The sequence below is a fragment of the Otolemur garnettii genome, unplaced genomic scaffold, assembly GCF_000181295.1.
Source record: "Otolemur garnettii isolate 467f Iridium unplaced genomic scaffold, OtoGar3 scaffold00047, whole genome shotgun sequence".
Lineage (NCBI taxonomy): Eukaryota > Metazoa > Chordata > Mammalia > Primates > Galagidae > Otolemur > Otolemur garnettii.
Window position 1 is genome coordinate 3,478,874 of NW_003852442.1, and position 12,495 is coordinate 3,491,368.

The window sequence follows — 12,495 nt, forward strand, 5'->3', positions numbered from 1 at the left end:
GTTGAGCTATAGGCGCCGAGCCTGCCCTCCCAATTTCAATACACAGGCAGGGCGACTTGAAAGCAAAGTAAGGAGACTTTTTAAGGGACAGTAAGTAGCAATTAAAAAGCGTGGCCGGAGCCACCCACCCCACAGCTTGCTCTCCTTTGCTCAGGAGCTGGCTAAGGCAGCAGACAGCTCACACAGTGACCTTTAAAATGTCCATGCTAACCTTCTTAGTTTGGTTCCAAGGAAGCAAACCATTTCTCGAGTACAATAAGAAAGTTATAAAATCTTTCAGGTATGGGAAGTGGGAGGGAGTGTGTGTCATCACTGGGCTGACGTTGGCCCTGTGATCTGCTTTACAATACCCACATTGCTTCCTGAAACGAGGGCCACAGGGCTACACTGCTGTGCTTCCCGAGCAAGAGAGCCACAGGCCTCTGGACCCCATGTGATGATTTTAGGAGACATGGCAACTCATTCAGTAGCCCGATTGCATGGGGAAAAAGTTAACTCCTCGCTCTGTTCTTGCCAGGCTCAGTAGCTGATGCCTGTAACCCTAGCACTTTGGGAGGTGAGGCAGGTGGATCACCCAAGCTCAGGAGTTTGAGACCAACCTGAGCAAAAGCAAGGGCCCATCTCTAAAAAAAAAATAGCCATGTGTTGTTGTGGGCACCTATAGTCCCAGCTACTCAGGAGGCTGAGGCAAGAGGATCACTTGAACCCAAGAGTTGGATGTTGCTGTGAGCTGTGATACCATAGCACTCTAGGGCAACAAAGTGAGACTATGTCTCAAAAAAAAAAAAAAGAAAGAAAGAAAGAAAGAAAATAAAAGAAAACCAAACAAAAAAACCTCCTTAGTTTCTTCCAATCTTTCTGACTGGGTCAAGGAGAGAGTCTCCACTTGGGTGTCACAATGTCTTGAACACCTAATGCTTTTCTTTTCTTTTTTTTGAGACAGAGCCTCAATCTGTCCCCCTGGGTAGAGTGCTGTGGCATCACAGTTCACAGCAACCTCCAACTCCTAGGCTCAAGTGAGTCTCCTGCCTCAGCCTCCCAAGTAGCTGGGACCACAGGCACCCGCCACAACGCCTGGCTATTTTTTTTTTGGTTGCAGCCATCATTGTTTTTGGCGGGCTCAGGCTGGATTTGAACCTGCCACCTTAGGTGTATGTGGCTGGCGCCTTAGCCACTTGAGCCACAGGCGCTGAGCCACCTAACGCTTTTCAAACTTTCTCCCCCACCCTCAGCAAAAAGACTGAGTCTTGGCAAGCAGCAAGGCTCTGGCTTGAGCTCAAGACCTCTGCTTTCTGTCCACTGTTCCATTCTCATGCTCATCTTCTTTGTGTGGCAAGCAATGCCAGCTTTCCATTGGGTGGGGATGTGTTTCCTTTCAAGACAGTTAAGTAAAGAGTGAGTTGATTGACATAAAAAAGGATTTGTATATGTTAAATAGAGGTGATAGGAAATATTGGCCAGGTGAGGTGGCTCACGCGTGTAATCCCAGCACTCTGGGAGGCTGAGGCAGGTGGATTGCCTGAGTTCAAAACCAGCCTAAGCCAGAGTGAGACCTCATCTCTAAAAAAAAATAGCCAGGCAATGTGGTGGGCATGTGTAGTTCCACCTACTTGGGAGGCTGAGGCAAGAGAATGGCTTAAGCCCAAGAGTTTGAGGTTGCTGTGAGCTGTGATGCCACAGCACTCTACCAAGGGTGACAAAGTGAGACTCTATCTCAAAAAAAGAAAAGAAAAGAAAAGAAAAACCATGGCAGAGACACACAAGTGACAGTGCTTGGGGAAGTGCTGGAGAGATGGGGGAGCCCCTGAGTCTGCAGCCAGACCGAGTTGGGTGCACACACCACCTCCTTGCTCACTGGCTGCACCCCTGCACTGAACCCAGAGGTGCCCTGGGTACTGCAGGCCCATCCCCTAGCACTGCAGAGCCTGGAAAGCAGTCATGCCCCCTCTGAGGCTCCTTCTAGCAGTTAGGGACAGCAGTGTCACTGCCCCTTAGCAGTTACACACAGGGGCTCGGAGGCAGACTGGAGAAGGCTCCAGTTTTAGCTCTGCCCCTTTGGTCTTACACACATTTCTTAACCTCTCTGAGCCTCAGTTTTTCCATCTGTAAAATGAGGCTAATATGAGGAGCTTTCCCTCAGGTTGTTCCGATCCTTCAGTGAGGTAAGAAAAACAAAACGCTTAGCAAAGTACCTGGCACATAGAGTGCATTTAGCTAATGTGAGCCATCAAAACGTAATTGTATTGAATTTGGTTCCATTTAAATTAATTAAGGCATGAAGTCAGTAAGTTCTGGAGCCAGAAGCCTCCATAAGCCTCCTTCAGTGAAGCCCAGAGCTGTGGCCACAGCATCTGATGGAGGATAACATTTGACTGCCTGGTGGTCATTTCCAGTTAAGAACAGAGCTGTTCAGCATCTGGGGCTGTGTAAGGAAATGGTGATGAATCCCTGCCCTGGACACATATTTTCAATGATGTTTCAAAGAATTACTTAATGTCATGGAGAGATGTTCAGATGTACCAATAGGTGAGAAAACAGTGTGAAAAATGGTATGTACATATTTAGCCATAAAAAGGAAAGGAGTGTGATATAGGCTACAACACAGATGCCTCTCAGGGACGCTGTGCTGCCTGAAAGAAGCCAGACTCCCCTGCATGACTGCATTTGTATACAATGTCCAGAAGATGCCAGGAGACAGAAAGCAGATGAGCAGTTGCCTGGGGCAGGGAGAGGAGGGACCAAGCAGTAGCCGCTATGAGTATGTGATTTTTCTTTTTGTGAGGGGATGAAAATGTTCTGAAATTGATTGTGGGGCTGGATGTGCACCTGTGTGACTATACCAAAGAGGCCACTGAATGGAGCACTTTAAATGGCGAATTGTACGGTAAGTTAAATACATTTCAATGAAGCTATTAAAAATTACGCACATACGCCCCAGTGAGCATGGCCTACATCACAAAGTCTCAAATCTGCAGATGCTGGCGTGAATGTGGCGAGAAGGGAACACTTTCACACTGCTGGTGGGACTGTAAAGTAATATAACCTTTCTGGGAGGAAGAATGGAGACTCCTCAAAGAACTCAAATTAGACCAACCATTGATCCTACAATCCCACTACTAGGCATCTACCCAGAAGAAAATAAATCATTTTCTCATAAGGACATTTGCACTAGATTGTTTATCACAGCTCAATTCACAATCACCAAGATGTGGAAACAACCTAAATGCCCACCAACCCAGGAATGGATTCATAAGCTGTGGTATTTGTATACGATGGAATACTATTCGGCCATGAAAAAGCATGGAGACTTTACATCTTTTGCATTAACCTGGATTGAGTTGGAACACATTCTTCTTCACAAGAATGGAGAAGCAAGAATCCAATGTACTCAATTCTAATATGAAGGCAGTAGATGAGCTAATACAAGGCAGGGGGTAGGGGAATGAGGGAGTGGGGAGGAGGGAGGGTGATGGGGGTCACGGGGTATGACACACCTCTTGGGGGTGGGACACAATTATAAGAGAGACTTTGCCTAACAAATACAATCAGTGTACCTAATTCTTTGTACCCTCAATGAATCCCTAACAATAAAACATTATGCACATATGATTAAAATTAAGACACAGAGAGAGAACAAAAGAGCTTATGAGGCCAGACAGATATGTCCACACTGATCATCTTGGGTGGTAGGGTTATGGGAATTTTTTTTTTTTTTTTGCAGTTTTTGTCCGGGGCTGGGTTTGAACCTGCCACCTCTGGCATATGGGGCTGGCGCCCTACTCCTTTGAGCCACAGGCGCCACCCCCTTATGAGAATTTTTTTTTTTCCTTTTCACTCAACTTTCTACAATGAACATGTACAGCTTTTGGAAAAATAATAAAAACCATTTTCTCTTATTCTTTTTTTTTTTTTTTTTTTGAGACAGAGCCTCAAGCTGTCCCCCTGGGTAGAGTGCCATGGCATTACAGCTCACAGCAACCTCCAACTCCTGGGCTCAAGCGAGTCTCTTGCCTCCGCCTCCCAAGTAGCTGGGACCACAGGTGCCCGCCACAACGCCCGGCTATTTTTTGGTTGCAGCCGTCATTGTTGTTTGGTGGTTCCGGGCTGGGGATTTGAACCCGCCACCTGAGGTGTACATGGCTGGTGCCTTAGCCGGTTGAGCCACAGGCGCCGAACCCTCTTATTCTTTAAGAACAATTCATTTTGGATTTCGATGTCAACCAAATAAAGGTCAAAGTAACTTCCTACCTGGGCTCACATCTCTCTAGAAATAAAGCAAACCTTCTCTTAAGCTGTTACCTCGTCCACGTGGAGGGGCAAGGCGAACCTCCGGAGAGTGGGAGCCGAGGTGAGCCGGGAGTTCTCCTCAAAGTCCTGGTTCAGATTGGCCAGGTAGAAGAGCTGGTAGAGGCTGCTGTCTTCGTAGGCAACGACGTCAAACAGAATGCAGCCATCCTCTTCGAAGGCATTGACGTGATGAAAGACCACCAAGGGGTCCGTGTAGAACTTGGTCCGCAAGGGCTTTCTGGTCCTTTGGTCGATGATGTGAATATAAGTCTGAGGAAGACGCAGGCCTAGAGGTCAGCTCTCCCTCCCTCAGCCAGCCGCTGAGGCATCTGGGGACTGCAGAAAACCCAGCCCCACCAGGCACTAGCCCCATTCCGACTTGTGTCCACTTAACAGTGCCATACAGGCAAAGGCGCCCAGTGAACAAAGCTGTTTATTGCTGGATTTCTAGAATTATATCTTTATGATGGAGAGGAGGGAAGCTTTGCTGCCTGGGTCTTTGCAGTCACCCAGACAATGTTTGGGCACATTTCCCAGAGAGCACTGTCCCCTTGTCCTACTGACTGTGACACTGAGTGGGCGGTGACATGAATTTTAATTATATGTGCATTTTTTTTATTGTTAGGGATTCATTGAGGGCACAAAGAATTAGGTTACATTGCTCCCTGGCAATGACCAAGTTGGCGTGAACATTTGGGGTGCCAGACTTCATCCAAGACCAGATCCCCTAAAGCCCTAACCCCACCCCGTCCTTCTGGGTCCCCTCTCCTGGCCTCCACTGCAGAGCCCACTTCCTGGTTTGTCTCCTTTGCCAAGAGACTCTTGTCACAGGTGGGGTGGGCCTGGTCCTTGCTGACAAACCCACAAGGGAGTGTCAGCTCATTAGGCCTCTGGACCGCGCACCGCTCTGGGTGTCACAGTCAGCATCACTCTAGGTGGTGATTAGCCATATCTGTATTCCCAGTTGCCTAATCCAAAGTGGGGGAGTGTTTGCTTCCAGCAGCTCTGGCCTAACCACCCTCCTCCTGAAAGGGAGGGAAGCCTACTCCAGGCTTCTCTCTCACCGCCTCCTCCCCTGCCCCAGGCTCAAGCCCCAGATGTTAATAGTCACAAACCATCCCTGAACCCCCCTTCATCGTCATGCAACTTAAGAAGGGTTACAGAGGAAGAAGGTTTCCACAGTGTTGTTGGGGGGTCAGGATGGAGAGGTGATGATGGGGTGATTATTTGAGACCTTTTCTTCCCCATGACCCCAATCTCTGGGCCAGCAACATGGACTTTCCAGAAAGTTCTCTTCTAAATGCAATCCAAAGCGTTTCCCAGGGCTGTCTGCCCTGCCATCGTGGGCTCTCACTGTTCTCACCATGGTACAATCAGAGGGCCTGGGACTCTCCAGGGCCGCATTCTGGAGGTTTAGAGGGCTCCAAAGCTCCTGCTGGAAGGAAGCCCCCCCAGCCATGTTTGGGGAAACTGCTGCTGGGCAAACTCGGTCTCAGCCATGGAGCTGCTGGGCCCCAGCTCATTGATTCCACAAATATTTATCACTAGTCTACCACTCATCAGATGCCTCTCTGGGAACCAGCAGGACAAAATACTACCCAGCCCCTGCTTTCACGGAGCTTATATACTAGTGGTGGCGAAGCTAACAACCAAAATCAAATGTATCATATGTCAAGGATGACGGCTCTCCTGAGAAAGCAGGGTCAGGGACGGAGAAAACTGGGGACTCTGCTAGAGATGGTTCCTCAAGGAAGGCCTCAGAGATCAGGGGCCATGGAGCCCAGACTGGATCAGTCATCTGGGGGAACAACCTTGGTCCAGGTGGTGGGGACAGAAATCCAAAACCCCAGGGGCAAAAACATGTTGGAGGCACAGAGCCAGTGGCTGAGGGGAGGGCAGGTGGGACGGGGGTAGGCGGGTGGGGGGGTGTGGTAGTGGTGGTGGTGGTGGGGTGGGGTGGGGTGGGGTGGGGATGATAAAGAAAGCCTCTGGATCAGCGGTTCTCAACCTGTGGGTCACGACCCACAGGAACTGTATTAAAGGGCCGTGGAATTAGGGAGGTTGAGAACCACTGATCTTACTCTGAGGAAGACAAGAAACCATGAGAAGGTTCTGAGCAGAGGTGGGACCTCCCATTACCCCTTTCCCCTTTGTTCCCTTAACTACCTTACTCTCTGCACTGAGAAGAGAAAGGACAGGCCTTAAGGAGAGTGTTGGGTCGCACAGCAGGACAAACGTGGACATGTGGAAAGAGGAACAGAAGGTGTTGGATGAACAGCGGGGCTTCCTTCCAGATAAGGGAGTGCACCTGGAGACAAAGGGATGTCACTTGTGGCCGATATACTTGTGTATTATTTGAATAGGTAACACTGAGAATTACTTGCTATTTTTCAAAACTAAAGTAACAGCAAGTATGCAGACACGCACACACATACCTGCACACACACGCACATGTGTACATACATACTTTTTGTGCTCAGGTGCATCTGAAGGAGATACTTTTGTTGAAGCGTCTGGAGGAACACTCTCCCATTGCCATGTCTGAGTGGCCTCTGGCACCACCCAACATTAAGATGGTAGCAGACATTCAGAAGGGGCCTTGTCAACAGAGTGGAGGCAGCGAGGAGCCCAGCTGTCCCTCAGGACTGGGGACTTGGTCTCTTTGCTGCAGGGTATGTGGGGACTGTCTTGGTGGCTCAAGGTGACACCCTGTTCCTGGGACATTCTGCATCCAATGACTCATGGACATGTGGGTGTAAAGGCCCAGTTCCCTGGCCCTAGCTTGGGATCACTCTGAAGGTCTGTTCCAGCTTCAGAACTCGCTAGAAGGCTGGCAGGTGCCTGCGAGGAGATTACAAAGTAGCTCCCTCCCTGTTGCATGCTGCTGCTGCTGCTGACCCCTCTCTGAGCCTGCCTCTGGGGGTCAGCTGGCTCCTGCTGGGTTCATGTCCCTGCCCGGCCTCACCTTCTCCTCTTTGTGGAAAGTCAGGCAGGAGGCCCAGCTCACTCCCCGGATGTACGCGGTCGCCATCTTGAGAATGTCCAACTTGAAGGGCTGCTCGAGAAAAATGATGTAGTTCTCGGTGACCCCGAAGCTGTGGTAGTAGCTTGGGGAGAGGAAGGAGCGGGCGGGGATGGAGCAGAACACCTCCGTGTGCTTCCAAGGGCTCTTCCCCTTATTCTGGTCCTCTATAGAGAAAAGCAAGCCTCAGGATTTGAGCAGAAAGAAGGAGGGCCCCAGACGTTGCTGTCACCCACAAACTGACTTGCTTGCTGAGACCCCCTCTGAGTAAGAGCCAGCAAGTCAGCAGATGACAAGGCCGTGCAGGTGGCTGCAGGGAACTAGGCTGAGACCTTCTAACTAGGCCCAGCACCCCCTTCCCCACTCCCAGCTCTGATTTGCAACCTGAGAACCACAGAAGGAGGCCAGGGGTCCTCCACCACACCTGGGTTCACCTGCTCCACAGTCCCACCTTCACCTGCTTCTGTAAATAAAGTTTTATTCACAACAAGGCACGTGCACTCCTTTATGCATCGTGGACAGCTGCTTTTGAGCTACACTGGCAGATTTGAGCCGCTATGATAGAGAGCACTGGGCCCTCAGAACCTTAAATATTTACTATCTGGTTCTTTTACAGAGAAAGTCTGCTGGCCCCTGCCCTACAGAATCACTTCTCAAACTTTACTGTGCATATGAATCATCTGAAGTTCATGATTAAAATGTGGAGTTTGACTTTGTTCTGGGCTAGGGCCTGAGATTCTGCATTCCTGTCAAGCTCCTGAGTGAGGGGTGAGTTTCCTCCCCACTAGGATTTTTGATGGACACTGGTATTTTTTCAGGAACTCATCATTTGATATGGATTTCATAGGGTTTCCACAAATTTCCCTTGGCAGTGCCCATTCTAAAACGCCTGGGAATGGATGTAAGTGCCGACTGCAATGAGGTGCTTTTACATATATTGCAGCAATCACACTAGGCTGTGGGTTGCCCATTTTACAGATGGCAAACTGAGGCTTGGTGGAATGGACTATCATTATGGTCAGAGTCCCAGGGTTAAGCTTTGGCTTCCTCCTCTGTTGTTAGGGATCATGACACTCAGAGATTGAAGACAGAGAGGAGGATGAAATAGCTCAAGGGTCCAGGTACTTTGTGTTGTGCTCAAACATGCAAGGTGTTCCATACGTGTTCAGTTTTCAATTCCTCAGCAAGAATGAGTCACTTTCTGGCCAAAAGACCTCCCCACCCAGGCCTGGGGCTGGCTTATAATGAGTTATCTGCAAAGGTCCCCACCTCTCTTGTGGCCACCTGGGCACACTGTAAACAGCTGGCTGGTGGGAGGGACGCTGTGGGCTTGTGGTCTAATTCTTTTATTCACTAAACAAATGAGGCACAATGCAAACGGAAATGAAAAGCACCTTGGCCTGGGAGGCATGAGACGGTCTCACACCCCAGTGTGACCACCAGCATGGAGCAGGTGCTCAGAGAATTGCTGCTGGTAGGAAGTTGATGGCTGCTGTAGACTGGGCAAACATGGAATGTCACCTGATCCCCAGAATCTCAAAGTCCTCCTCTGTAATACAAGGAGGAAAACTCAAATGCCTAGATGATCCCCAAATCTGACATTCTAGGATTCTGAGCTCAGCTTATTGGCTTTTCTGGAATAACTAATGGGAGTTCTATATTAGAAGTAAACTCATTGTACCTACTGACCTTGAGGGCTCACATCTTTGACAGAGCCTGGTAATTTGTTCAAGGGGACTATATAAGACTAGGTGGGGAGAAGAAACCAGCAGGGATCACAGATGGAAACTAGTTTTCCTAAACAGGAAGTTCTGGTCAAGCACCCTTACAGTTCCACACTATCTCCTGGGACCTGTGCGGCAGCCCTCGGAGGCCTTGTCTCCTGGGTGTGGTTCCCAGGAGGGTCCTGGACAAACACAGGCTAGGAGCCTCGCCCTCCTCTTTCAGGAACATACAATCACAGTTTTCCTGGGCTTTGCTCCAAGATCCTGGCCCTAAATGTAGAAGGTCCAGAAGGCCCAGAGAATAGGGTAGGGATCTGGAGTGGATCCCAGCAGGGCTAAGCTCCCTGAACAACCCTGGAACCCTGGGCTTCAGGGCTAGGGGTGAAAATAGCTGGCACAACCCTGCCATAGAAAGGTTTGTCAGGAAACTAAAAACATGGATGGATGGATGGAAAGACGAATTGATGGATGGCTGGATGGATGGATGAAGGATAGAAGTATAGATGGGTAAATAAATGGATGAGTAGATAGATTGGTGGGTGGATGGATGAATGGGTAAGAGAGAATAGATGAGTGGGTGTATGGATGGGCAGGTATATGGAAGCTTAAAGAAAAGGAGCTTAGGATTCTTCCAAAAGGAATGCCAGCAACTTCTCTTTTCTCCTAAAAAAGAAGACTGAGTTCACAGTCATCTAAATACTATGGGGGGGGGGGGAAGTATTACATTGAGACTTATGTCAGCAACAACATTCAGAACTCTTCAGAAGGAGACACCCTTGGCTGCGTGTGTCTTCCCAAAATGACCTACCTGGTACTGTGGCCGGAATCTTAAACATCACATATTTTGTCTTCCCCTTATCCACAACGGATGTGCCCATGTTGAGAATATTTCCAGCCTCATCGTAATGAGGATGTGCTGTTGCCAGATTTATAGCCACATATTTACGATAATCAACCTGCAAAATATGATGGCCACCTGGGATTTCAAAGAGGAAAGGGCGAAATCCCATGTAAACCCAACTGAATTCAGAGAATGAGTTCTATGCTCAGAGAGATGATGGATGTTCTTCATCTATCTCCTGATCTAAAAATAAGATGAATTTGCCTTCAAAGAGGATGTTTACTCTTGTGACCTGATACGACCTATATGATGGCAAATAGGTTGTAGGGGAGGCGGGGGAGCTGGTGTGTTTCTGTGGCTGTTGTCCCCATCCCACTGCCTGGGCCTTGAGGGTGTCCTTGGCACGGAGATGAGGGGCCTTGAGGGTGTCCTGTGGCACCTCACCACAGAAAGCTCTGAGCAATGACCTGGGAAGAAAGGTAGCCTTCACCTTGGCTGCTGCTCTGGGTCCTTCTGGTTAAGTCATTTAAATCCTCCCCTTTTGCATTCCACAGAGGCATAAATCTCTGGGCCTCTTTCATAGGCTTACTCTGGGAATGGAGAGGTTACAAAAACATTTGGTCAAAGCAAAACTTGACTAACAAGCTGAGTAATGATCCCCACTCTGAGCAGGTCACAACTGCAGAACAATGGGGTGGCCGGAGACCAACTGTGCACCCTTCCTCCCGGGAACAGCACAGCCAAGAGTGGGCCAGGAGTCAGGCAATGCCTCTTTCCCTCCCAGCATCGCCTCTCTGCAGCCTTGTGGGACGCATATATGGGTTGGACCAATGCCAACCTAGCTGAAAAGGAGATGAGCATAATCTCATGGCTAAGAAAAGCCTCGTCCCTCTAACAGATCGTTAAAATGTATTGTAAAGACGCCAGGGCTCTGCACAGCAGCTGGGGGAAACTGAAAGTGGGTCTATTGATTTTCACCAAAATGTTGACTTGATTCTTCCCAGGAAAGGCATCTGCTGGGTCATTTATTTTTGTGCTCTTGCTGACTGCCTCATGCCTCCCTCTTCAGGTCAAGGCAAGGTAAGACTGCTGGGAGGTGTGGGCAGTCCAATATAGGCGTTCATTCAAGTTCTCACTGGGCTCCCCAGGCCAAGCAATACGGACATGGTTACAGGCTAAATTGAGTCTTCCAAAGAGATAAGTTGAAGTCCTAATCCCTGGCACCTGTATGGCCTTACTTAGAAACAGGGTTTTTGTAGATGCAATTAAACTAAGATGAGGTCCCACTGCATCAGGGTAGGTCCTAATCCATTGACTTGTGTCTTTATAAAGGGAGGGAAATTTGGACACAGACCACAGGGGTGATGCCATGTGATGATGAGGTGGGGTGAGGCTAGAGGGATGCATCTACAAGCTGAGGCACACCAATGACAAGTGGCAGCCACTAGGAGCCGGAAGAGGCCAGGTAAGGTCTTCCCTTAGAGCCTTCAGAGAGAGCCTGGACCTCCCCACAAGATCTCTCAGACTTCTGGCCTCTCCCAAACTGCGACAGAGTCAAATTCAGTTTTTGTAAGCTCCCTAGGTTTAGTATGTTGCTATACTGGACCTGAAAAACCAAGATAGTCACAAAGATGAACACAACATAGTCCCTGCCCTCTACGGCTAAATCGTGCTGGAGAAGCCCAAGATTGAATGGCCTTAGAGAAGGGGCCCCTCTGAGCTCCTGCAGCCTCACCCAGGGAGGCCCCGACTCTCCCTTTCTTGAGTCAGGAACTGATGGTGATTGCATATTCACCAATACCTTCTCCAGGGTTTCCAGGGTCTGTGGGTTGATTTTCCTGATGTAGTTGGTCTCTGTGGTTGCATAGAAGTCTTCCCCACACTTCATGATGTTGATCAGGCAGTTGTCGGTGAAGTCAGGGATGGTGTGGGACAAGTAGGAGAAAGCCCTAGGGAGGCAAACAGACCAACAGAGTTGGTGGCCATGCCCACCCAGCCGGGAAGCCCTGCCCTGCTCTAGCTGGCTTCAATTCTTTTACCACTTAAAAATACTTCAACTAAGAAAGAATCAGTAGTGAGTGCTGTTGGGTCAGTTGAGGAATTCTGAGAACTGAGATATCAAGTGCCCCAGGGCACCCCCCTGTTGAGTCAGCTGAGAAGTGAGTCAGCTGGGACACCCTGGTGGCACAGCTGATTCTTCCCGGATTCTCAAAAACACAAAGGTCTCCAACAACAGCAGCTAGGGCACAGGGGTGGGGTGTGTGTGTGTGTGTTGCGTAGTATTTTTGGAAGCTCTACAGAAAACCTACGTGCACCCACAAAGGCATCCCACCCGAGTCTAGCAAAGCAGCTAATAAACGCCCTCTTTGGCAGAGAAGTGAGTCCACACTGGTTATCTTAAATGTGTCCAGGAAATTCGTTTTGAAGAAAAAGAAAACAAACTAATTACGAGTTAAGAACATACAGTTCATTTGATTAGAAGGTAGGCTCAAAGCAGGAAGAAAGAAAAACCACGGTTTATTGGCGGTAATACTGGCGGACGCTCAATCTGTGTCTGGGGTAGCGCGCCCCCTACTGACTGATAGTGGAGGCGCTCCAGATTAGCTTTAAAATTCATCCCC

The 12,495-nt window shown here is 49.1% G+C and overlaps 1 protein-coding gene across 1 annotated transcript in view; it reads right to left on the reverse strand.

Moving 5' to 3' along the window:
- BCO1 (beta-carotene oxygenase 1) overlaps nt 1-12,495 on the reverse strand; it is a 40,227-nt gene that overhangs the window by 12,825 nt on the left and 14,907 nt on the right. Inside the window, exons 4-7 of the mRNA XM_003791305.3 lie at nt 11,676-11,823; nt 9,842-9,989; nt 7,253-7,476; nt 4,300-4,557 (exon numbers count right to left, since the gene is read on the reverse strand). Coding sequence (XP_003791353.1) covers nt 4,300-4,557; nt 7,253-7,476; nt 9,842-9,989; nt 11,676-11,823 — 778 coding nt within the window. The remainder of the gene's footprint in view (nt 1-4,299; nt 4,558-7,252; nt 7,477-9,841; nt 9,990-11,675; nt 11,824-12,495) is intronic.